At 48.4% G+C, this 26,195-nt stretch overlaps 1 protein-coding gene across 3 annotated transcripts; it reads left to right on the forward strand.

The window, feature by feature from the left end:
* Positions 1–1,075: 1,075 nt before the first annotated feature.
* On the forward strand, positions 1,076–25,939 carry MTMR4 (myotubularin related protein 4; the record flags this gene model as incomplete). 3 transcript variants are annotated; one of them, XM_080827187.1, is made up of 19 exons in its annotated part: positions 1,222–1,285; positions 2,445–2,483; positions 6,163–6,252; positions 6,630–6,746; positions 7,263–7,345; positions 9,153–9,313; positions 9,430–9,526; positions 9,706–9,819; positions 10,904–11,100; positions 11,362–11,490; positions 11,958–12,069; positions 12,556–12,751; positions 12,988–13,173; positions 13,269–13,439; positions 13,582–13,736; positions 19,711–21,109; positions 22,921–23,031; positions 23,300–23,388; positions 23,606–25,939. In XM_080827187.1, the coding sequence occupies 18 exons, from the start codon at positions 2,481–2,483 to the stop codon at positions 23,781–23,783; spliced, it is 3,588 nt and encodes a 1,195-aa protein (XP_080683313.1). In that variant the 3' UTR covers positions 23,784–25,939. The 3 variants fall into 3 exon arrangements, with proteins under 3 accessions (XP_080683315.1, XP_080683313.1, XP_080683314.1); XM_080827189.1 differs by lacking the exon at positions 2,445–2,483 and having other exon boundaries at positions 1,076–1,285; XM_080827188.1 differs by lacking the exons at positions 1,222–1,285; positions 2,445–2,483 and adding an exon at positions 4,506–4,729.
* Between the last annotated feature and the right edge of the window lie 256 nt (positions 25,940–26,195).

Consider the following 26,195-nt stretch of genomic DNA (forward strand, 5'->3'; position numbering starts at 1 on the left):
ACACTATAGTAAGTGCTGGGAATGAGTAAAGTACAATCGTCCTCGAGAAGTTCAATATTCTTGTAACAAATATTAAGCATCTGCTAGGTTGCAGACACTTCTAGACCCAGGTTAAAGCAGTGAACACGGGCAAGATTCCTGTTTTGCTGGGAATTTACCAGCTGTAGTAAAACTTCCAATGTTCAGTAAACAGAGACCCGTGAAGACATTTTGGCTCCGGGGTCTGGTATTTAAAACCTTCAGGCCAAACCCCAAAGTGAAGCTACCGCCTGAGAGTCTAAATCAACGGTTCTCCATTTCTGCCGGGTTGGTGGTATCTCTTGGCCATGGCGACCTCCAGCGGCCACCCTCCGCCGTGCTGCCTGCTCTGGCTCCCCGGAGGGGAGAGAAGAAGGGAGGAGCAAAGAGCTGGGCGAGTCCCGTTCCCACTCTCCTTACAGACCAGGCGGTCGCCGCTAGCTCGTAGCAATCTGAGATCCAGATTTCGTATCTCTCAAATGAGAGATCTTGACTCGGGACTGACGGCACCATGCAGGTCCTGAAGGACGGCAGGGTCGGTTCGCTGATGCAAAGTAAGGGTCGGAGGAACCCGTCACGACGCAGAAGAGAGGAAACCCTCCCGTCTCCATTCGGAGAAGACAGAAGACAGAACCTCGCGCCCAGGCCTCCCTCCTCTCAGCCTGCGGGGTCTTTTCTCTCTTTCCGGGTTTGGGACGAGATGACCTCAGCGAAACCAAAACTGGAAACGGATAAACTGCGTGCTACCGGGGATCTATTTGAGAACTACACCCAAGGCGTGGTCGTCGCCGGAAGTGGCTGTAAGACCTATGCCCCTACAAGGGCCCGCCTCCAATTGCGCTACCAGTAGGCGACAGCCACCCCCACTTCCGGCCCCTGGAGCCTCTTCCAGCAGCCCCCCTTTTACTGCTCTGTCATTGGCTGCCGCAGGGACGCGCTGTGATTTCCCATTGGTCGAGCCTCCTCTCCGGGGCCGTGCCTCCTCTCTCCAGGTACTGTCTTGTCTTCCGGCACCCGATAGGCTAAAGGCTGGGAGGGCGTCTGCCCCACTTGACCAATGAGCAGAGTGAAGAGTGAGGGCGGCGGCTGCGTGGTGGGGGCAGGGCGGGACTTGGTGTGGCTATTGGCCAGGGCGGGCACAGACCGGAGATACGATTGGTTGGGGAAAGAGGCCCCGTGGTGGGGTCGAAGCTGCGCGGCCTCGGCAGCTGGGGGAGACGGAAGTGGTGAGAGCGCGGCCTCGGAGGGTCGGGCGGACGCCGCCTGGGTGAGTCACCGTGCCCCATGCACTGCCAGTCTGGGAACCGCAACGATCGCGTCTTGCCTCGCCCCGCCCCAGCCCCTCCGGCTTTCATGGGCCCCGCCCTCTGTCATTCGGGGCCCCGCCTCCGAATCTTTAGGCTCCGCCTCTAGAACCTGGACACCTGGGCTCTCCTGCCAGCCTGGCCCGCCCCCCCCACCCCCCCCGGGGCCAGATCCCCTTGGTCCGGGAGCCCTGGGCCTTCTCCCTCTTTCCCTCCCTCCATTTCCCTGAGGCTGCGTGCCAGTGGGCGGTGAGGCAGCACCTCTGGCTTGCCTCTTGCTGGCTCCCCCGTGAGGAAGGGTGGGCTGTGATCAGGGAGGCGGGCAGGACCACAGATGGAGGCTTTTATCCCCGCAGCCTTCCGCAGGGAACTGCTGGACTTCTGAGCTCGGATAGCAGGCATGAGCGAAAGTGTCAGGAAAACCTGGGCCTGCCAAGGAGGCCCATCCTGAATTTCTGTTACTTGGCCCCATTTGACAGGTTCTGACTCTGAGGCCTTGGGCTGGCTTGATTCTGTCTCTATTGTGTGGCCTCCTCCCACAAACCAGCATCCCACTTGGTGTCAGATACTTTAAGCAGGACCTATTCAGTCCTGCTGCCAGAAGGCATTCGGCTCACAGGTTGTGGTCCCCTCCCTCTTGTCCCTCTTGTCCTCCGCTCTGGACTCTGCCCCCAGTAAACAGGTCAGGTGGGTGCTACTTCCAGACTTGGAAGGCTGGCAGAGCGTTTTTGTGGCTTCATGTCCCTCCAGGGCCAGAAGTAAGTCCAGGTTGGGCAGCCTCTCTTTTCAGAGTTGGCAGTTCTTTTGCTTTCCCAAAAGGAACAGTGTTTGGAGTGTTCTTCTCCTTCTGGTCTGGGAATCAGGACTCTTGAGTTCTGCTGAATAATCTTGGATGACACTCATTCCTGCGCCAGAACTTTGGGGCCGACTCCATGCCCTGCAGAATCACTTGTTGCTTTCTTCCCAAGTAGCTCACATTGCCTCTCTCTGGCAAGGGGACACGGGGAGAGGCCAGTTCTCTGTGAAATTCGCTGAAGAGGTTAGGAGTAGATGTGTGGCATTGGCTGATTCTAAGGTAATGTTAATGGTGCTCTTTAATCTTATGTTTCTGTCTTTTTACAGTAAGAAGCAGGCAGCCAGGACCCTCACCACAGTAGAATGGTGAGTATTCTCTCTTTCCTATTGTATTTTCTGTAATCCTTCTGCCTTTTTTATGAAGCTATCCTGCCCCTCTTGGACCTTGAGCTCTGCACTACTCTGTTCAGCCTCTAAACAGGTTCATATCTCCTGGAAATAAATTAGGGTTTCTTTAGGTTGCAAAACACCAGCCAATATACAGCACTGGGACAGGAAGCCTCTAGAAGTCTTTTCCTGCACATGCTATATATGCTATACCTTCCCAATACTACCACTGGCTCTCATAGCCTTTCATAATGGCCCTTCTCTTAACTTTTCTTGGGTGCCTGGTGGAAGCTCTCTGTTCTGGTCTGAAAAGCCAGGCCTCCTTTATCTCAAGATCCTTGTACTTCCTAGTGAGCCCCTTGAATATTGTGGGTGCTGTATTGGGAGTGACCCCACCAAAACAGTCGGGTTTCTCCAGCTCTAAGATGCTGCTGTCTTTTAAGCTACTGCACTCAATAGCTGACTGGATATATAGCAGGATAGCACCCTCAAGGGGCCCAGAATATCACCGGGCTGCACAGGGGGTGAGGCTGGGGGTGAGAATGATCCTGTATACCTTCCATTAACTGTAAATGCCCTTCTCTCACCCCACATTCAGGGAACCCCTTAGCTAACCCCTGAGAACTAGGAGGAGGAAGCGGTGAGATGAAAAGAGAACAGAGAGTTGCAGGCCCAGGCCCATACTGGGCCCTTGCTCTGGCTTTATCTTTTCAGCTTCTTTGAGTGTCCCCTGTGCAGGTTAAGGAATTCAGTTGGTGAGAGGACTCTCTCCTTCCCTCCACAGGCATGGGGGTATGTGGTTCTCATCTCTTACCTAGAAAGCCTGGTGGTCTTGGTTCCCACCAACTGATAGCCCCCTTCCTCTTTTCTTCTGTGACTCTCTGAAAAGACCATGGGCTTTAGAGTGCGCGTAGTCTATTTTTGAATCCTAGCACCACTGCTTGAATAGCTTAGGTAGCTTGCATATTTTCTTTCTAAGCCTGACCTCTCACCAGCAAAACAGTTAATTCTTGGAGAGTTGACAGGTTCTAGTGAGGTAATGTTTGCAGCTTGCCTGGCTCATAGTAGATGCTTAATACAATGTCAAGTTTTCTCCTATTCCCCCTTCCCCCCCAGAGCAAAACCAAAGCCCCAGTTCCTGAAAGTTACCAGGTACAGGAAGTGTGGGGTCCCAACTAGCTCCTTCCGAGACTTTTGATGACACTTTGAGCCTGACTCCTCCTTATTCCTTGGCCCTCTACCCGACTCCCTCCATACCCTACTCTTGGGTTTCAGGTTTTGTTTTGCGTAGCTTTTGTGGTCCGTAGTTCCAGTCTTCTCTTTCCCAGCCCCAAAAAATTCTTCTCCAAGAAGGACTTTCTTATCCAGACCTCAGAGGATGTAAAACAAGGGGGAGATGGAGCTGAAGGGTAGGGTTGGGCAGGGGCCATGGAATAAAACACTTAAAGAACTTCCCTTTCAGGAGTGTGGAGTGGCCAACCTGGTGTAGACCAGTATCTGTTCCCAAGGGCAAAAAAGGGAGTGGGATTTAGTGATGTCATGGGATTGGAGGACACTGGTGGACAGGGGTGTGGTGGGTGGTGGTTTTGTAGGAAAAGGAGCAGGCCTTGAAACTGTAGGTGAGCCTTATCTTGGGAATTCAGGACAGGCACTGGGGGAACTCAGAGTGGGGAGGACATGGGGACAGAGTGTGAAAAGAGGGGTGTGGGCTGGTTCACTGAGAATATGGGAAGTGAAAGGATGTAGGACGGCTTGCCTTACCCTCTGACGCGGTCTGGGGGCAGTCCCGCCGCCCAGACTGCGAAAGCCCCCAGACGTCCCCTGAGGACGCCCTCGCACGCGGCCGGAGGGGACCGCGAGGGGGGAGGAGCCTGGAGCCGTGGGCGGGGCCTCGAGGATCCGCCCCACCCCCCTCCTCGCGCGGCCCGGGGCTCTCCCCTCGTCTGGCTCCCCTCCCTTCCGCGCTCGTGCCGGAGGGCGGAGCCGGGCTCGCTCCATTGTGGAGAGGAGGGGAGAGGCGCGCGGAAGCCGCGCGGAGGCCCCGCCGCCAGCGCGCTCGCCTCCTGATCGCCGCGGCTGCACCTGGCGGGCCCCGCAGCCGTGATGCGGCGGGCGTCCGGCACTGGCGGGCAGCGCAGCGGCTCCGGGGACATGTGTGCTGGCCCAGACCGCCCGCGACCATGAGCCTGACCGCCCGCGTCTCCTGCTCCATGCTCAGCTGCTTCGTAAGTGTTGGCCTGGTCTGCGGGGGCCCGGGGGTCCAGTGCTTGCTGCACCCGCAGCCCCGCCCAGCGCCAGCCCTTGCGATTCCGAATTTTGGCTCATCCCCCTTCCCGTGGCCCCTGGCAGTGGAGGGGGGTTCCTTTTCTTTCTTGGACTTGCTTTCATCTTCGGGGGCCGGGGATTATGGAAAGCGTGTGTGTGTATGTGTAAATTCTGTGACCAGTCTTGGCCCCGCAGCCACTGCCCTTGACTGCAGATCTCCAGGCCCCGCCCTGCAGGGGTACATCCCTTTACCTCCGCCTCTCCATCTTGGTCCCACCCGCAGCATCCTTGCTTGGGGATGTGGGATGTGGCTGATCTGGGATGTTAGGGGGCCCGTCGGGGAGCACAGGGTATCTGAGCTTTTTGCCTGGCTCCGGTCCCCTCCCCCTTCCACCACTCCATACCTCACCTGACACGCCAGTCTTTTCTCCTTGACTGTCCCCCAGACAGCCTCTCTTCTCCATCTTCCCTGCCTCTGCAGGGCTCCTACCTCTGCATCATTCCCAGTCCTTCCCTCCTCCCCCCCTCTGGCTTAATGCTCCTTCCCAGCTTCCCCCATCTGTCCTCTCAGATGTTCCCACCCCTCCCCTCCTTACCCCCCCCCCCCCGTGGGTGGCTGCCAGGCCTCTCTCTCTCTCTCTCCCCCTCCCCCTCCCCCTGGCCTTCCTTGGGTCTCCTGGTTTCTCCCAGACCCGTGGGTCCCCTCTTCACCCCTCCCTGCTGGTTGGGAGAGGAGTTACTTCTGCTTGCTGTGGGTATTCCGTAGGAATTCCCCTCTAATCAGCAGGCAGGGCAGGTTGCTTGGTAGGTGGTGGGGGCTCTTCAACACTGAGGGCCTAACTGGAAGATAAGCTCAGCTCCAAAACACATCCTTCTTTTGAAAACATCCATGAAGGCCCTCTAGAGGCATGGGAATGAATCCCCCAACCTGCTCCTCTTTGTCTCCTTCACCTACCAGAGTGAAGAGTCTGTGGCCTTAGGTGCCTGCTTTCCCTCCTGTCTCCATAACCAGCTGCCACACCTGGTTCCTTTTTCTCAGGGCGGCACTTCCCATTCCCACTTCTGTCTTTCCCTCACATTGTTGCCTGTCTTTTTCTTAGTTTTCTCTCTTCCTCCATTTGGGAAATTTTGGTTCTATTTGGTTCTGCTGCTCTTCGAGGAGTGCAGACTCCCAGTTCTCTTTGGAGCTTACTCTTCCCTTAGGCTGAATGGGCTTGAGTGTCCCCTCCACGTCACCCCTCCCACCAAGCCAGTCCTCTTTTCTGTCCTCTGGTGACCAAACCTTTATCAGGGTGTACAGGTTGTATGCAGGTTTATTGAGGGGAGGGGAACAGAATGAGGTCTGATGGGCCGAGTGGAGCCTGGTGACTTAGGGCTGAGGCCTTCCCTACAGGGTGAGGAGGGGCCCCCCAGCCTGGAGTACATCCAAGCCAAGGATCTGTTTCCCCCCAAGGAACTAGTGAAAGAGGAGGAGAATCTGCAGGTAAGGAGGAGGTGGGGGCCCAGGGTGGGTGGAGCTCTCTGCCAGATTAAAAACACCTTTCCTTCCCTCCCTACAAACAACATCTCCAAAGGGATCCAGTACTGGGGCTTTGGCTTCCTGTTTCCGGGTCTCTTGAGGGAGGGGGATCTGTCTGTACTTGCGTTGTGGAGCCTTTGGCCCCAGGGAAGGAAAGGCAGCTTTCCTGTGCAGCTGTTGCCTGGTGCTGTTACTGTGGAGAGGACTCTTCTGTTTTGCCTTGGCCCAGCTTTTCCAGAGGGGATCCCATGGGTCAGGGTTGGGGAGGGGAACGGAGGGGTGGACTGAGGGTTCCTCTGGAACTCTCCTTCTGGACTGAGGGTTCCTCTGCCCCTCAACAGGTGCCCTTTACAGTGCTGCAGGGTGAGGGAGTGGAGTTCCTGGGCCGGGCAGCCGATGCCCTCATTGCCATCTCCAACTACCGGCTGCATATCAAGTTCAAAGATTCTGTCATCAACGTGAGTTTCTGTCTTGTTCTCCCACACCCAAGGCAGAATCCCTGCCTGGTTCAAGGTGAGATTGCTCCAGTGCTGGTCTTGATCCTGTCTCCAAATGAAGTTGGGGTTCCCTTCTTTTTCTTGCTAACTTTTTGCTTTCCTGCTACGGGTCTGTCTTTCTGCTTCTCTCTTATTCTTCCCTCCCCTCTTCTCTCTTTCCTTTACTCTGTTGCTGACCTTCTAAGGGGGCATAGTGGCATTGTTGGGAAGAGTGCCACTTACAACTGTGTGACCTTGTTTAAATCCCCCAAGGCTTAATTTCCCCCCGAATAATTTGGTCTGAAAATATCTGCCTGTTGGGGTTCTTGTGATTATTCTTTAAGGTCACGTAGGTAGAGGACCCTGCACAGTTACCAGGCACTTAGCTGGCCCTCAGTCAGTGTCAGCTTCCTTCCTTGTGTGGCTACATCGGCATCTAGGCTGGGATGGGCATGAGAAGTGACAGGAGCTGAGCTTTAGTTTGCCCTTCCTCTAAAGGTCCCCCTCCGGATGATTGACACTGTGGAGAGCCGTGATATGTTCCAGCTGCACATTGCCTGCAAGGACTCCAAGGTGGTGAGGTGAGAACAGTGGGGCTACACTCAGGTCCTGTGGCCCTGGTCCTGCCCAGACCTCTCTGATGCAGGGTTTCTCTGGAGCAAGAAGGAAAAATACTGTCTCACTTCCCACATGTGGAAGAAAACGTAGAAACCCTCTCTTGCTTGGGAGGTCAACTTCCTGACCCACAGTATCTTGATCTGAAAAAATGGGGATAACGTATAGCTCATGGAGTTGCCATAGGGATTAAATAGGGTAGTGAAGGTGAAGGCACCTAGGGTTGGCATGTAGCCCTCACATGATTGTGGGTTCATTTATTAATTCACTTAACATACATTTATTGATCCCTCTACTCATTGCAGACTGTTATAGGCACTGGGAGTACAGCAGAGTGCTAGTAAAAAGAATTTCCTGACCTCATGGAGCTTATATTCCAATGGGTAGTTACCAGCAGTAAATAATGAGTAAGATATGTTAAATGATAGTAAACGTAAAGGTGAAAAGTAAAGCGGGGAAAGGGAATATGGAGTGCTGTGGGGGTAAAGTGGTAGCTCTAAACAATAGGATCAGAGAAGGTTGCATTGAAAAGGCGACATTTGATTCAAGACCTGAGAAAAGTGACCATGTAGATATTTGAGTGAAGAGGGTGGCAGACAGAACAGTGCGTGCAAAGGCCCTGAGGTGGGTATTTTACTTGGTGTATTGGAAGAATAGCAAGAAGGCTTGTGTAGTTGGAGTGGAGAGCACATGGGTGAGAGTAGTGGGATATAAGATCTGATAGGTAAGGTGGGTGTCAGAGTGTCATAATGACTGGCCTTTACTTTGAGGGAAATGAGAAAACACTGCAGGGTTTTGAGTAAAGGAGAGATATGATCTGATTAATGTTCTGTAGAATCACTCTGGCTGCTCTGTTGAGAATAGATGGAAGGCGCAAAGGCAAGGGCAGCAGCAGAGGGGACTAGTTAAGAAGCTATTGTAGTTGACCAAGTGAGAGAGCGTGGGGGCCTGGCTAGGGTGGTAGTGGCCAAAATGGCAGGAAGCATTCAGATTTTTGAGGGGAGAGATGACAAGATTTGCTGACAAATTGGATATGAGAGAAAGAGGAGTCTGGAATGACTCCAAGGATCATTAAAAGAGTGTCCAGAAAAAAAAAATAGAGTGCCCACTTTAGAGTCTGTCCTGTATGTGCTCAGGACTGTAGGGATTCAGAAGGAGAACCCACACTGGCCTTCTCTTCCAGGAGGTTGAGGTCTAGTTGCCAAAGGAAGACTTAACAGTACCAGTATGCTATGGGAAAACTTAACTGTTTAAAACTCTTAAGCATATTAAGACTAAGAGAAGAACGGGTCTATAAAATGGAGTGGGCTTGGAAGGCTTCAAAGAAGAGGGGGGACAGGACTGTGTTCAAAGTGTCAGTAGGATGTGGCTTGGCCGAGAGGAGGCGTTATCAAGCGGAAGTGAATAAACAAGGAGACAGGAATGGTGTGAATAGGACTTCTGCCTGCAGCAGGAGTCATGAGAGAACATGGAGTACCAGGACATTCAGGGACATGTGGTAGAGTTTGGATTTGATGTAAGAAATGGTAGGGCCCCATTTGAAGGGATAAGTATGTCCCAAGGACTAGAGTTCTAGGGAAGACAGTTGTCCAAAAGGTAAGTTCTCTTGGGTGTTGGCCAGTGTCCCTGGTCCTCCCCCCCGGGTCCCTGTGCCTTACTTCCTGCTTTAAATCCTCCCCTCCCCACAGTCTTCCTGTGGGCCTTGTTTTTGACCCTTATGGCCCCAAGGCACACCAGCCCCATGCCTCACTCTGTGGCTTCTTGCCTTGGCAGGTGCCACTTCTCCACTTTCAAGCAGTGCCAAGAGTGGTTGTCACGGCTAAGCCGGGCCACGGCGCGACCTGCCAAGCCTGAAGACCTCTTTGCCTTCGCCTACCATGCCTGGTGCCTGGGGCTGACTGAGGAGGACCAGCATACCCACCTGTGTCAGCCGGGTAAGGCCAGGCTGTTTTATTTGGGAGGCTTCATATCTCTTGGTTCTTAACCCTCCTCCTCCCACGGACATGGTGCACTTGGATGCTGACAGGCAGGCATGGGGGCTGTGTTGCAGGAGAGCACATACGATGTCGGCAGGAGGCTGAGCTCACGAGGATGGGCTTTGATCTGCAGAATGTCTGGAGAGTCTCCCACATCAACAGCAACTACAAGTGAGAGGGCAGGGGGTGGAGAACCAAATACCAATCCAGACTCAGATCTCGCTGGGCCGAGTCCCTGGTTCTGTGAGAGAGGAGGACTCCTTATCTCTCTTCCCACAAAGCCATCCCTGGGGATCTTGTTATCATAGGCCTTAGATTGTGCTTGGTGACCCCATCTGGTCTCTTCACAGATTGTGCCCCAGTTACCCGCAGAAGCTCCTGGTTCCTGTGTGGATCACAGACAAAGAGCTGGAGAATGTAGCTTCCTTCCGCTCCTGGAAGCGGATCCCGGTGGTTGTGTATAGGTGAGGCAGCAGGGGACAGGAAGGAGGGAGGACATTTTTTATGAAGAAAGAGTCAAAAGTGGAGATTTTGCCTGGTTGAGTGGGAATTGATATCCTGCAAGAAATAATTTCCAATCAAAAACTACCTTGGCTTTTTTCTTCTAAAGATGAGGCTTTTGGAGAATACATTCACTTTACTTTTTTTGGAGGGTGTGTGTGTGTGTGTGTGTGTGTGTGTGTGTGTGTATAAAATGTTGCATTAATGTGTGTACAGTGTTGTATGTGTAAATTGTTGCATTAGAACCGGGGTTGGCCAACTATGGCCCAGTGAACCAAATCCAGCCTATGGCCTGTTTCATGTACAGTCCAGCGCTATGAATGGTTTTTACATTTTTATTTTTATTTTTAAAAATATTTTATTTATTTATTTGACAGAGATCACAGGTAGACAGAGAGGCGGGCAGAGAGAGAGGAGGAAGCAGGCTCCCTGCAGAGCAGAGAGCCCGATGCGGGGCTCGATCCCAGGACCCTGGGATCATGACCCGAGCCGAAGGCAGAGGCTTTAACCCACTGAGCCACCCAGGCACCCCGGTTTTTACATTTTTAAAGGGTTGCTGCTTTTTTTTTTCCTTAAACAAACCAAAAAGAAAGAATGCGTGACAGAGACAGGCTGTGACATGTGAAGCTGAACATTTATTGTTTCCTTACTGAAATTGCTTGTGGATCCCCTGCACTAGAACACTGTAGCGAAAATAGAGTGACACAGATAGTAGCTGTGAGGTTTGGAGTTGTTCTGCTCTGGGCTCAGGCTTGTTCTCCTGCTGGGTGTTGGTACCTGGAGCAGGTGCTATGCAGAGTCAAGAAGTCAAGGTCACCTTGGGAACACAGAGAGCATCCGAGAAATGTGTGTGACAGTGCTTTGTAAACTGTAGAGCCCTCTGGATATGTCAAGGGCTTTTGGTTGTTATTGTGGCCTGGGTGAATGGGTAGCCCCTGTTGGCTCTGGAGATCTTGGTCTGGCCCCCGGAGGCCTTGGCAGTAGGCCTGGGGGGGTCGGTGGGCGCTGCAGATGGCAAGGGAATGATGGTTTCTTCCCTTTCGTCAGACACCTCCGCAACGGGGCTGCCATCGCCCGCTGCAGCCAGCCGGAGATCAGCTGGTGGGGCTGGCGCAATGCAGACGATGAGTACCTGGTCACATCCATCGCTAAAGCCTGTGCCCTGGACCCGGGGACAAGAGCCACTGGGGGCTCCCTCAGCACTGGGAATAGTGATGCCAGCGAGGCATGTGACACTGACTTCGGTAAGGTGTTGTGGGCGGTGCTGACCTCCTGGAGAGCCCCCACCTTGGCCTTACTGGCTTTTGGGGAGCCCCTCTCTCCCCCCACCTCGTGAGAGGATGGGAAGAAGATGACAACACACAGGGTGCCAGGGTCTCTGCCCTTTGGGAGGCTGTAGAAGGACCAGGGTATCCAGTTGTCTGTTCTCTGCTGAAAGAGTGTGTCCCAGGGTAGGGTGATGCTGGGCTGGCTGACCCAGGGTCTTCTCCCTGCTGTGTGTTTAGATTCCTCCTTGACTGCGTGCTCCGGAGTAGAGAGCACCGCAGCCCCCCAGAAGCTGCTGATCCTGGACGCTCGCTCCTACACGGCGGCAGTGGCCAACCGGGCCAAGGGTGGAGGCTGTGAGTGCGAAGGTATGGCTCTTACAACCCCTGCCACGTCCCCAGCGCACCCCGTCTGTAGCCAGTCTGCGCTCTGGTGGCCTCGATGAGGAGGGGCCTGGGGGCAGCTTGTACAGTGGAAAGAGCCAGACAAACTTGGCTTGGAATCAGGACTCTGCCTCTTATCTAGCAGTGACTCATTCGCTTCATTGGTCTCAATTTTATTATCTTATCTGTAAATTGGGGATGATCATAAAAATTATCAGCATAGAGCAGCTACTATATATTGAGAATTTACTGTGTGTTGTCATTACGAGTAGTACCGTGACTATCACTCGTCGGTAATGTCCTCGTTACTGCTGTCAGCATGTGGCACCTGAGCATCCGGAGCTGAGTGGTCCCCCAGCCCGGGGAAGCCTGGTCCATGGGGACCGCTCTCGTCCTGGATGGCTGTTTCTGGGACGCGCTCTTAGGCTCCACCCTCGTCTGTACGTCTACAGAGTACTACCCCAACTGTGAGGTCGTGTTCATGGGGATGGCCAACATTCACGCCATCCGGAACAGCTTCCAGTATCTCCGGGCTGTGTGTAGCCAGATGCCTGACCCCAGCAAGTAGGTGGTCCCTGCCTGCCCCCGTTCTGTCCCCCCTCGTCTTGTCCTTCACCCAGTTCTTCTGGTTCTTAGAAGATGAGCTGGGCTAATGGGAGGTGTGGAGGTATGGGAGACCTGAGGGCCTGGTGCAGTGGGCCAGTTCCAAGAGCACATCTTCTGCTCATTGGCCAGCACTGGAACGGCCACAGCACACCAGGTTCCTTTGGTTTGAATCTGAAGTCCTACTTAAAGAACACAGAGAACTGGGGAAAGGATGGCTAAATGTGATGCTTCCCACTCCTCCCTCGGTCCTCAGTCCCTTGTGTGCCTTGGGTCTTGTCTTCTTTACCTCCCTGCCAGATAGCTCCTGGCAGAAGGGCCCTGCACTGGACCACTTGGCTTCAGCCCTCCCTGGGGACTTCATTCGGTGTGGCTGGTGTGGGTGGCAGAGAGACTGTTGGAGCCTCAGTGCCCTTGGTGACAGGCTTGATTTCTGCTCTCCTGTAGCTGGTTGTCAGCCCTGGAGAGCACGAAATGGCTGCAGCACTTGTCAGTGATGCTCAAGGCGGCCGTGCTCGTGGCTAATACCGTGGATCGGGAGGGCCGGCCTGTGTTGGTGCACTGCTCTGACGGCTGGGACCGGACGCCACAGATCGTAGCCCTGGCCAAGATACTGCTGGACCCATATTACAGGACACTGGAGGTACTAGGTGGGCTTGGGCGGGGAAGACCAGAGAGAAAGGGGGGTGGGGAAGGTGTTGGGTCCTCTGGATCTGTCTTGAGGATCTTTTAGTAGAGGACATTGGTGGCTTTGAGTCCTCTCCTAGGATCAATTCTGCTCTTCCCTGTAGCTGTCAGCTCCCTGCCTTGGGCATCCCCTGGGGAGTAGCACACTAGCCTTTCCAGAAAGGCCCTATGCTTGGCCTCTCTTTTCTGCAGGGCTTCCAAGTTTTAGTAGAGTCAGACTGGCTAGATTTTGGACACAAGTTTGGAGACCGCTGCGGCCACCAGGAGAACGCAGAGGACCAAAATGAGCAGTGCCCGGTGTTCCTCCAGTGGCTTGATTCTGTTCATCAGCTGCTGAAGCAGTTCCCCTGCCTGTTTGAGTTTAATGAAGCATTCCTGGTAAGTCCTCCGCTCCTGGTAAAGCCTGTGACCGGGGGCGTGGGTGGGGGAGAGGTGGCCAAGGCTCCCAGGTGTGAGCTAGTGCGGCCTTCTAGGTCAAACTGGTGCAGCACACGTACTCTTGCCTCTACGGCACATTCCTGGCCAACAACCCCTGCGAGCGAGAGAAGCGCAACATCTACAAGCGGACCTGCTCTGTGTGGGCTCTCCTGCGGGCTGGCAATAAGAACTTTCACAACTTCCTCTACACACCTGGTTCCGACATGGTAAGTCCCAACCCTTGTTCTGTGTCTGCTGCTTGGAGAGCTCCAGGGAGAACAGCCTGAGCAGTGGGGAGAATGAGGGCTGCGAGAAAGAAGAGGGACCTGGACCGACTCACAAAACACTGGCATGGGGCTGCTTCCCTAGGTCCTGCATCCTGTGTGTCATGTCCGGGCCCTGCACCTCTGGACAGCTGTTTATTTGCCAGCATCGTCTCCATGTACACTCGGGGAGGAGACCATGGATCTCTACCTTTCTCCAGTGGCTCAGAGCCAGGAGTTCTCTGGCCGCTCTCTGGACAGGTAATAAGAGTCTTTCTTGCTCTCTCCTCTCTCCACTAGGAAGGCAATGATTGCTTTGTGCCTTACCTCATGTTCTCCTTTTTTTAAAAGTAAGATATTTAAAAGCAACTTCTTGTCTCAGTTGAAGGAGAGACTTGGCCCAAGACTTATAGCTAGCCCGGAGGGCACTCTGGATGGTTTTCAAGGTCCTCTCAAGATAAGATTGGTTACCTTCTTTCCTGCAGCTATCACCCTATGTGACATAGTTAAGCAGGGGAGAGGAGAACAGAGAAGAAAGGACTATTTCAGGAAAGTTTGTGGGAATGGTCTTGATTTATGTTCACTATAGAAGACATTGGGGTACTTGCTATCTTAGTAGTAGTGACCTTTGCTATATGCAGCAATAGCTTCTGGAAGCATCTGATTCTCAGGGAGGTTCCCAGAAGAGGGATGGTCTTCCCATTCTCCCTCAGAAAAAGGCCAAAATTTAAAGGCAGACATAAAAATTAAAGTTATCTTCTGCCTAAATACTTGGGGGAAGTAGAATGGATGTTGGTTACATTATAAGAGTAATGCATGTTCCTATTTTAAAAAAAAAATGTCGAGGAGCGCCTGGGTGGCTCAGTCGGTTAAGCAGCTGCCTTCAGTTCAGGTCATGATCTGGTCCTGGGATTGAGCTCCGCATTGGGCTCCCTGCTCAGTGGAGAGCCTGCTTCTCCCTCTCCCTCTGCCTGCCGCTTTGCCTACTTGTGTTCTCTCTCTAACTGTCTGTCAAATAAATAAATAAAATCTTTTTTAAAAAAATCAAACAATGTAAATGTAGAAAATGAAAGTCTCCTTCTCAGACCCTTGTCCCCACAGGCATCCACTGCTAACACTCTAGTGCCTGTGCTTCCAGATGTTTATTTCTATATAGATACAGCCACACTGTCACACTGTCATGTAGAAACATTTTTGGGGCACCTGGGTGGCTGTTTGTTAAACTTCTGACTCTTGGATATCTGTCCAGGTCATGATTTCAAGGTCATAGGATTGAGCCCTGTGTTGGGCTCTGTGTTCAGCAGGGAGGCTGCTTGAGATTCTCTCTCTCTCCCTCTTCCTCTGCCCCTCCATCCCATGTGTGCACACGCTCGCTCTCTCTCAAATAAATAAATATTTAAAAAAAATTTTTTTTAAGATGCTGAAAAACAGAATCATACTTTGTATACTGTTCTGCAGATTGTTTTTCCCATGTTGTGTTAGGCTGTTACCTCTCTAAAGCACATGTAAAGCTGTTTTATTGCTTTAGCGACGCATATAACAGTCTAAAATTAGAGTGTAGCATAACTTATATAACTAGTTTCCTATTGGCCATTTAGGTGATTTCTGTTTGTTTTGTTTTGTTTTTATTGTTTTTGGGACTGCTTTAACATTCTTAACTATGTGTATTTTTTTAAAACAGTTGTGGGTAAAATACACGTAGTATTTACCATCTGAACCATTTTTAAGTGTACATTTCAGTAGTATTACTTTATATGTGTTATCTTTGCATTTGTGCTAATATTTTTGCCAGATAAATTCCTAGAAATGAGGGGCGCCTGGGTGGCTCAGTGGGTTAAGGCCTCTGTCTTCGGCTCAGGTCATTATCTCAGGGTCCTGGGATCAAGCCCCGCATCGGGCTCTCTGCTTGGCGGGGAGCCTGCTTCCCCCTCTCTCTCTGCCTGCCTCTCTGCCTACTTGTGATCTCTCTCTCTGTGTCAAATAAATAAATAAAATCTTAAAAAAAAAATTCCTAGAAATGAAAATGTTGGGTTCAAAGGATATGTACATTTCAAATTTTGATCTTTGTTGATGGAGGATTCTTAAAGTTAAAGTATAATTTAAGTTATTGGTTGAATGTTATAAAGGAAAACAAAAAGGCCCACTCCCCCCTAAATTATTGGTTTTAGGGTCTTGAGTCCATGGTCAGAGCCCATGGATAGGTTTCAGGAATTCTGCGATTTTCTTCCTTCCCCAAACTATGCAGAGTTTGGGTATAGATTCATAAGTTTATTTTTCCAGGGAGAGGGCCCAAAACTTACCAAATTCTGGGTAAGTTCTATTACTCATTTAATAATCACTGCCTTAAATTAATATGGAATCTTTCTTTTTTCGTTCTTTCTTCCTTCCTCCCTTCCTTTCATTCTTTCTTTTTCTTTCTTATTTTTTTTATTAGGATGCTTGGCTGGCTTAGACAGTTAAGCTTCTGCCTTTGGAGCAGGTCACAATCCCAGGGTCCTGGATTGAGCCATGCGTTGGACTCCCTGCTCAGCGGGGAGCCTGCTTCTCCCTTTCCCTCTGCTTCTCCCCCTGCTTGTTCTCTCTCTCTCTCTCAAATAAATAAAATCCTTTAAAAATTTTAAAAAATAAAGATATTTTTTATTTGAGAGGGAGAGAGCAACCATGAGCAGGGGGAGGGGCAGAGGGAGAGGGAGGAGCAGACTCCCTGCTGAGCAGGGAGTCCAGTGTGTGTGAGGGGGTGGGTATTGATCCCAGGACCCCAAGATCATGACCCAGGCTGAAGTCAGATGCTTAACTGACTGAGCCACCCAAGTGCCCCTAATATCTGATTTTTCAATTCAGTAAATGTTTCTTTAATACCCACTAGCTCTCTAGTACCATACAGGTTTGTGGCCTGTATAAATGAAATAGAAGATATTATTCCTATTTAAGATACTTTGTAAAAGCTAAAATAAGACAGACATAGGACAAATAGAGATCAGTTCTAAGTTAGCATCTAAGCAAATAAGAATGTGTGTAGTTCAAAGCTATTGGGAGAAATGAGAAGTTAGAAAGGGGTCATTTGGTGACTATTTACTTAGAGAAGTTTTCATGGAAGACCAGGCAGGAGCCTTGGCTTTTTTGTGTCTCTAGCATCTGGCTCGGCCTGGCACATAATAGGTGTTTTAGTAAGTGTTTAAATGAACAAACAAACAAATGGAATAAAGGGAGTTGTGAGCTTGGTAACAAGGTAGTGGAGAGGAGTCCAAAGGAATTACATACATGAAAGATAGTTTAATGAACAAAAGAAGAACCTATCTAGAGTTGGTGGGGGTTAAGGAGGAGCCATTTTGAGGACCAGAAAGAAAGAAACACAGGATAGTTCATTGAGGGCTTAAACATTATCCTGAGGACTTTATTTAGATTCAGTTGTCAATAGTTAAGTCATTGTAGGAAGTCACTGTGAACTGGTGACAACGGGATTTTTGGAGAATGAGTCAGTGAGGTGGGTAGTTGGAAGCACAGAGATCAGCCAACACTATTGTAATTCAGATACGAAGAGAAGAGTTTGGACAGAGAAAGGATTAAAATCAGAGACTGTAGAGAAGTCATTAGCAGACTATGGAGTGACTGAATATGGGAAGGTAGAAGTAAAGAATAGAGGGGACCTATCAAAGACAGGTCCTGAGTCTCTGAGCTTAGAAACTATGTGGATATTGATACCAACCCAAAGACATTGGGAAGTTGAGGAGTCAGTTTGGGCAAGAGAAGGAGAAACAGGCAGGTTGGGATTGAAATATTAACAAAGAGAAAGTATACAATAGGCAATTCAAGATGGCGAGTTGGATTTGGAGGACCAAGTAGTATGCAAATAAAAACAATGCTTTCTCTAACACCTGACCTATCTTTGGTTTTACCTTTCCCTAGATCAAAAATACCCTGTGTTCTGTTCTCTTTTCCACTGAAGTTCAACATATACTGCTACACCCAGCTCAAATCTACCCTCTCTGTGTGGCCCTCCCTGACCACCCTAGCAGGACAAGTTGTCTTTGTTCTAAACTCCTCACGCATTATTGTCTCTATCAACATTATTATTACGATCATTAAAAATTTTATGTATTTAATATTTATTTTTTTATTTATGAGAGAGAGAGAGCGTGCTTGCACACATGTGAGCAGGGGGAGGGGCAGAGGGAGAGGTAGAGAATCTCAGGCAGACTCTGTGCTGAGGGCAGAGTGCAACACAGTGTTGATCCCAGGAACCTGAGATCATGACCTGAGCCAAAACCAAGAGTCGGAAGCTTAACTGACTGAGTCATCCAGGTGCCCCTTAACCAGCATTATTGATTAAATCTTTTGTCCAGGTAGGAATCAGCTGTGGAAGATAGGAGACTATTGATATTGTTGAATTTGGGTCAAGAGTACATGGGAGGTCTTCATATTCTTCTACTTTTGTATGTTTGAAAGTTTCCATAATAAAAAAGTAAAACAAAAAAAGGAAAAAAAAGACAAAGTTAGCTGTGGTACTTTTTCAAAATACAGATGCCTGGTTCTCATTCATAGGTCTCAGACAGGCCTGGTTGTCTGTATATCTAGAAAAATCTATAGGAGCTCCTAATGTACACCAGATATTGAACCCCACTGGTCTGTTGCATTCAGTTGGTACCTAACAGTGGACACTTGATGTTAGATTTTAAGATCATTTATTCATCTCTCAAAATTGTTTGGCTGGTGCTAGGGATTCCAATAAGACAGTGCTGCCCTCAAGGCACTTCCAGAGAAGGAGATAAATAAGTAAACAGTAAGTGTAACCATATGACAAGTACCAAGCTAGTGATGTGCTTTGAAATGGATTATTTTGTTTAATCAGCTTTAAGAGGTGGGTACTATTACTTTTCTCTGAAGATGATGAGGGAACTGAGGCTTAGAGAAGTTAAGATTACATTGTTAAAAAATCACCCAGCTGGGATTTGAGCCCAGGCTATGGGACCCCAGAGACTGTAGTCATAACCATTGCTATTGCCTTCCTGGAATTGTATACCACAAGACAAAAAACAAAATCAAAATCAAAATTGATCATGAAAGTAAAATAATGGGGCGCCTGCGTGGCTCAATGGGTTGGGCCTCTGCCTTTGGCTTGGGTCGTGGTCTCCGGGTCCTGGGATCGAGCCCCGCATTGGGTTCTCTGCTCGGTGGGGAGCCTGCTTCCCCCTCTCTCTCTCCCTGCCTCTTTGCCTGCTTGTGATCTGTCTGTCAAATAAATAAATTAAATCTTTAAAAAAAAAAAAGTAAAATCACACATAAGAATCTTTAAAAAACATAGTACGTTTAAAAATCACTTAAAAAATCAGCCATATTTTAACTCAACCTTTGAGGAATTTTTCTGCATGGGCTGGACTGACTAAGGCATCTGAAAATAGGAGTCTGATTAAGTCTCCACTGTTTCCTGGCAAGTTTCCCTGAAGTTTTCATTGCTCTAAGGACTTTTGAAATGTGTTAAAAATCAGACATTCTTGAAAATGTAACCCATTTGGTGTGCCCGAATGCCTCTAGAACTCTTGAGTGCTTTATACTTGGGGAAGTTTCCATGGTAACTTCGGACTCCAAGGCATGCAGTGCTGCTAAGTGGTTGTAAAAGGCTGTCTTGGTTTCTGCTATGAGGATCATTTATAATAAGGAAAGTAGTAAAAATGACAAGTGGTGTGTATAGTCTTAGTAAGTTTGTTGTTGGCTGCCTATAGTTTGAATCCTTGTAGCATCTCTGTAAATTATAATTTATAATGATCAATAGAGGAAGAAAGCACATGTCTGAAAGGTTAAACAACTCACTTGCAGTCATATGGCTAATCAATGTCAGAACCAATATCATCTACCTCCAGAATTGTCTTCCTTCTGTCTAACTGTGTATGGTAGAGGCAGTTGGACATTAGATTTCAGACTCGGGTATAGTCCTGGCCGGCACAGTAGGTTTAGAAGGCATCAACATAAAAGGCACTGAAATCACGAGAGTGGCTGAGATTGCCCAGGGAGATTGTGTAGGGTAAGGACTAATAACAGCTGGGGACAGATCCTGACTTCTGGAGGACAGAGTTCATGTCTTTCACTTTTTGCACAGTAGACTTGTTACAGTGGACATTGGTTATTTGTAATCGTAAATGTTCTTTCTTATGAACTCTGGCTTTGATGGTCTGATTCTATATATTGGAGGTGGCTCCCATTTACTGACCTGGAGGTGGTGTTGTGTCTGTCATTCCAGATTACCTAAAACCAGATCTATGGATGATCTGCTTTCTGCCTGTGACACAAGCAGCCCCCTGACTCGCACATCTAGTGACCCGAACCTCAATAACCACTGTCAGGAGGCCAGAGTAGGCCTGGAGCCCTGGCATAGCAATCCTGAGGAATCCGAGACCTTCGTGGAATCTGGGGCAGGAGGTCCTCAGCAGACTGTAGGAGAAATGGGTCTTCCTTCCCCTCTGCCCAGCAGCCAGAAAGACTACTTGAGCAATAAACCCTTCAAGAATCACAGAAGCTGTTCTCCAAGTTACAAACTGCTTAGTACAGCAGTGCCCCAGGAGATGAAGAGCAACATCTCTGATCCTGAGATCCAAGTCCTGGAAGAGACTACAACACCAGCTCTAGACCCTCCTGCCCACAATGAGCTGAGTAGGACTTTAGATGGGACGGAGGAACCACCTGAACCTTGTCCTGAAAAAGAAGCTGTCGGTGCATTCTCTGAAGTGGCTTCCAACAAAGGTCATGGAGTTTGTGATTTTCCTGAGTCTTCCCAGGACTCCCTTACAGGTGCCCCCCAACGGGCCCTGCTAAATTCCATGCTAGGTGTGCCCTCCAGATGTGCTCCAGATCACAGTCTGGGCACCCTTTGCAACCCACCGAGTGCTGCCTGCCAAACTCCTCCAGAGCCAAGCACTGACTTCCTCAGCCAAGATCCCCCGGGGTCTGTGGCAAGCATCTCCCACCAGGAACAGCCCAGTTCTGTGCCAGATCTGATTCATAAGGAGGAATACACTGGCAAAAGAGGGAATATTAGGAATGGGCAGTTACTGGAAAATCCTCGCTTTGGGAAAGTGCCATTGGAATTGTCCCGAAAGCCAATTTCTCAGAGCCAGATCAGTGAGTTTTCTTTTTTAGGATCCAACTGGGACAGCTTCCAAGGGATGGTGACTTCATTCCCAAGTGGGGAGACCACCCCTCGGCGGCTGCTTTCCTATGGCTGTTGTAGCAAGAGGTCAAGCAACAAGCAGGTGCGGGCAACAGGGCCCTGCTTTGGGGGCCAGTGGGCTCAGAGAGAAGGGGTGAAGTCACCAGTCTGTTCTAGTCATTCCAATGGACACTGTACTGGTCCAGGAGGGAAAAATAACCGGATGTGGTTGTCCGGTCATCCAAAGCAGGTCTCCAGCACAAAGCCTGTTCCACTGAGCTGCCCTTCTCCAGTGCCTCCTCTCTACTTGGATGATGATGGACTCCCCTTTCCTACGGATGTGATCCAGCATAGATTACGGCAGATCGAAGCAGGGTACAAGCAAGAGGTAGAGCAGCTACGTCGACAAGTGCGTGAACTTCAGATGAGGCTGGACATCCGTCACTGCTGTGCCCCTCCAGCAGAGCCACCCATGGACTATGAGGATGATTTTGTAAGTTTCACCACCGCTATCTATCCATTCCTTTATTCTGTTCATCCAGCCTTCCAACATTTATTCATTGGGTACTTACTGGGTGCCACTGTATTAGGCAGTTGGCCTGTAGGATGAAGGACATAGTCTGAAATCTCAAGGGGCTCACAGTGTATTGGGAGAGATAAACTAGAGGGAGAGACAACTAGAGTGATGGTCTTAAGTGTTACCATGGAAGGAAGCATTAGGTGTTAGGGGCTGGGATGGAGTGCAGGCTATCCTGAGAAGGTAATGTTTGAGCTGAGTACTGAGGACTTTGTTATATTTGTCTAGGTAGACAGTGAAAAGGAAATATTATCAAAAGCATGAAGGCAATAAGTACTCCAATGGGATTGCTTAATCAAAGGGGTAGGGTGTATGTGTGTGTGTGTGTGTGTGTGTACACACACGCGTGTACTTACATGCACGTACAGGTGTGCTGGGGCCATGCGGGGGGAAGTTGGGTAGTGAGCCAGGAGCTGATACTGGAGAACTAGACAGGGATACAGAGAACTAGACAGGACAGAACTAGAAAGGTCAGCTCGAGATCCCTTGTTTGGATTCTACCCTCAAGGCAGCACAATTTTCGGCCACTATCGTGATAAGATTTGTATTTTAAAAATACTACTCTAGCAATAGTTTGTCAAGTGGATGAGGCAGTTGAAACCCAGGTTGGGAGGCTGGAAGGTGTTTTGGAATAACCCAGGTGAGAGTTGATGAGGACTGTCTAGGCTTCACTGTGTTGGGAGCCCTCTGGTTTGGGGACACAGTTCTGGGGAGCTTCTACGAGTTAGCTTCTTGGCTACTGTATCCTGTCATGAACACAGGCACTTCCTTTCCTCCTGTTAAGACATTCCCACTTGCCTGTTGCCTGCTTGCTGGGATGGGATGGTCAGGACTAACAACTTACTATTCAGGGTGATGGTTTAAAACAGGAGTCAGCAAACTTTCTTGGTTAAGGGCCATATATTAAATTATATATTTTAGACTTTGTGGTACATACAGTCTCTGTCCTACCTGTTCGACTCTGCTGTTATAGCACAAAACCAGCCACAGGCAATACGTAAATAAATGTAGCTGTCTTCCAATAAAACTTGATTTACAAAACCAGGCAGTGGGCTAGATTTGGCCTGTGAGCCTACTTTCTGAGCCCCTGGTTTAGAGTGTAATGAGAATATAATATTTTCATGCTGTGATAAAGCATATTGGTTAAGAGCATGGGTCTGAAGCCAAAGTACAGTTGACCCTTGAACAATGCAGGGGTTAGGGTGCCGACCCCTTGTGTAGTCAGAAATCCCCATATAACTTTTGAGTCCTCAGAACTTAACTACTAGTAGCTCCTGCTGACCAGAAACATTACTGATAATACAGTCAATTAATATATATTTTGTACATTAGACGTATTGTATGCTTTGTTTTTATAGTAAAGTAAGCTGGAGAAAAGGAAATGTTCCTGAGAAGATCGTAAGAAAGAGAAAATACATAGTACTATACTGTATTTCTTGAAAAATATCTGCATAGAAGTGGACCCATGCAATTCAAACCTGTGTGGTTCCAGGGTCAACTGTACTAGGTTTAAATTCCAGGTTTACTGCTTACTATCTCTTGACTTTCTCAATGCTTGGTTTCCTTATTTGTAAAAGAGGGATGACAATAATAGTATACATCTAAGCTTCTTGGGAGGAATGAAAGAAGTACATGCACGTAATGTACTTAGAATAGTCCCTGATGTCTAGTAAACAATGAAGGTTAGTGATGGTGAAGATGGATTGATATCTTTGCTTTTTCTTCAGACATGTTTGAAGGAGTCTGATGGCAGTGATATAGAAGATTTTGGCTCTGATCACAGTGAGGACTGCCTTTCAGAAGCAAGCTGGGAACCTGTTGATAAGAAAGAGACTGAGGTATGTGCAGGCAAATGCATAGTTACGTAAGTATGGAGTAAGTATATACTTACAAAATAGGAGTTCTCCTATTTCTAGCATGGAGGAGTAGCATGAGTGACATGCTATAGACAAGAGCTCTCTCCTAGATGATTGTCTTTTTAGAGGCAGGTAGTGGCCAACTATACAGACAGACCTTGTTGTTTTCTCCTGAGATGCTTTCCTTGTTGCATTGTTGCTCTTCCACTTGGTGAAAGGACCTGGAATTTTTCCTTGTGCCTTCTGTTAGGTGACTCGCTGGGTTCCAGACCATATGGCATCACATTGCTATAACTGTGACTGTGAGTTCTGGTTGGCCAAACGAAGACACCATTGCAGGTAAGATGTCCTGTAGGATTCTGTATGGCTCATAAAGCAGTGACATACGTGTATAGCTAAGTTGAGTTAATCTGAAAATGGAGACAGCTTTATAGGGATTTTCTTTGTTTTCACCCAACTTTTCTCTTTATTTACTCATGTAAGGCCTTTTGGAGTATCATTCATTCTCCGCATATGGGCATTTCTGATGAACTCTTCCCTCTTTGTGCTTTGGCAGAAATTGTGGGAATGTGTTTTGTGCTGGCTGCTGCCACCTAAAGTTACCCATTCCTGATCAACAACTCTATGACCCAGTTCTCGTCTGTAACTCATGTTACGAACACATCCAAGTATCTCGTGCCAGAGAACTCATGAGCCAACATCTGAAGAAACCCATTGCTACAGCTTCCAGCTGAATGCCAGAGGAGATGACCTGTCCAATTTTAGCAGGTTTGAAGGGAGGATCTGCTTCAGGTGTAGTTTTGAAGGTTCCTTGGTATGGCTCATGAAATCACGGAGCTCAAAGTTACCGTCTTGAGAAATCCTCCTTGGTACCATAGACTGGAGCAGAGGAATTCCAATTTGGCAGGAGGTCTTCTACTGGTGAGACTCTCACCTTGGGGTAATGGTCCTGGATCCAGACCCAGAGTCTGGAAGCTTAATGCTGAGTTGGTGACTCCCACTTTTCTCCTGGGGAGGGAGGTCACAAGATGATGATTTCATAGATACTGCCTGATGATGTGCCCCCAACAGCAATAGAAAGGCATATGTATAACCAAACTCCAAGTGATAAACAGATTCATCTCTCCTCCACCTTGAAAAAAGCAGATTCTAGTATATAAGATAGGAATTCCTATTTGAAACGAACTATATCCTGTTCCTCTGTGCTCTGTGTCTGTGCATGAAGGCTCAGTCTTTAGAGGCACTCCCTCTAGTTGCAGTAGTTCTGTCTTTCTGTGGAGTTGGTATAAAGACTGGTTCTGCAAGTGGAGGTTTTGCTGTATCTTTTCACTTGGCTCATCAGCCAGCATCAGTGAATATTCACTTTAGAGCGACAGTTCTAAGGAGTGAGACATTTTGGGGAGCAGAGGAAAACTCTGCTGGTGTTCCGTTCTGGCAAAAATCTGTTATTTGGAGCTGTGAAGGCAGTAAGTAGTCTCTGTTACTCAGTGGCAGCTCTTGAGGTATGCACTGTGAAGAATGAGAAGGGAAAAGCAGAAATGATCCTTGTCAAATATTTGCTGATTGTGCCCTGCCCTTTGCGCCTGACTTTTCCTAGTTGTCCTGGTGCTAACACAGGAGTTACACCTTGATCCTCTCCTGGCATGAAAATAAAACAATGGTTTTTTGTTGTTGTTGTTGTTGTTGTTGTTGTTCCATTGCCCACTTCCCTAATGTTGTCTTTCCCTTGGCTGCTGCCTCCTCTGGGTCACACTGCTTCTTATCCTGAACACTTGACACCTTGAGGGTAGAATTTAGCATTTGGTTTTTACCTCCTAGAATATGCTGTTTGGTATGTGAGGGTTTCAGTACAAATGCTGCTGTCTATTTCTGTGCACTTAACAATGGAACCCAAACAGAAGAGAATAAAGCCTTGATACCAAAATTGGGAGAGAAAATGCGTCCACTTGGACCAAACATTGGTGGGTTTTTTGTTTTTGTTTTTGTCTGTCTGTTTGTTTGTTTTTTTGTTTTGGTTTCATCTTAATATGTACCAGTGGCACTTAACCAAAAGATACAGTGACATAGCCATGTACTGTGGTTGGGACAGATATAGTCTCCTTGACCTATAATGAAACCACTAGTATTTCCTTTATACATTTTCCTTAATCCATTGGTGTATAAAAGGTAAATTACACTTAGGCTTATCCTGTTTTAAAACTATGGTAGCTGTCTGTCTAACTGCTACTTTCATGTTGCTTCCTAGAAAAAAAATTTTCATTTGAAAATAACTAGGATCTGCATTTAGAACAAGAATTGTTACTTGTCCTGACCTTTTCTTCAGTCCTACAGAGAAGCATCTGTGCTTTTATACTTGTCATGGATGTAACCTAAAAAGTTTTGGCGTATTTAGGTCAGCCTAGCAGAACTTTCTTTCATTTAAATGGAGTTGAATAATGGAGATTTGTGTCTGGGAAATTCCCGAGATCATTGAAAAAGTAACAAACTATTCCTTGTCTCTGATATGTAAAATTCTCCTAAGCATTTTCTCAATCATTAAAATTTACTGCCAGTTGCGAGTGGCTTTTTAATTAACTTGACTTTCATTGCACTTCACTCTGCCCATTTTCAGGGGGAGTAAGATTGGTAACATTTGAGGAGACTGTATCTGTCTACTTTTGTGTGGCTGTTTTGAGGGACTGTCCCATCAGTGAACATACTGCATGGCCTTGGAGAGAGACTCTGGGCTCTCAGCTCAGATGTATTCATCAAATACTCCTTTCAGAGCTCTTGTGGGTGTAAGTGACATGATGTGGCCAAAAATCCAAACTGTGCAGTTGCGTTGTGACAAACATGCAATGTGCTGTAAAAACTCAATACAATTTAAATAAAATCTCTATATTAGTGCTGCTTTGTTGGGTCTTTTTATTCATTTTAATTTCTAAGAAAACTCAATACTCGTTTATTCTTTGACCACAAGAAAAGACTAAAACATACTCCTTCCTCCCAACCACTTCCATTTCTAAATGGACTTCCTTTTTATCAGCACAGCACCTGCTATATTCTTATTTATGGATCGCTAGGAATTTATCCTATGGAAACTGTAGAATTCTATCCCATCTCATGTGAGGTTTATTTCTGTTTAATGGCTAAAATTGCACCAGCTG

This window comes from Martes martes, assembly GCF_963455335.1.
Source record: "Martes martes genome assembly, chromosome: 16".
Lineage (NCBI taxonomy): Eukaryota > Metazoa > Chordata > Mammalia > Carnivora > Mustelidae > Martes > Martes martes.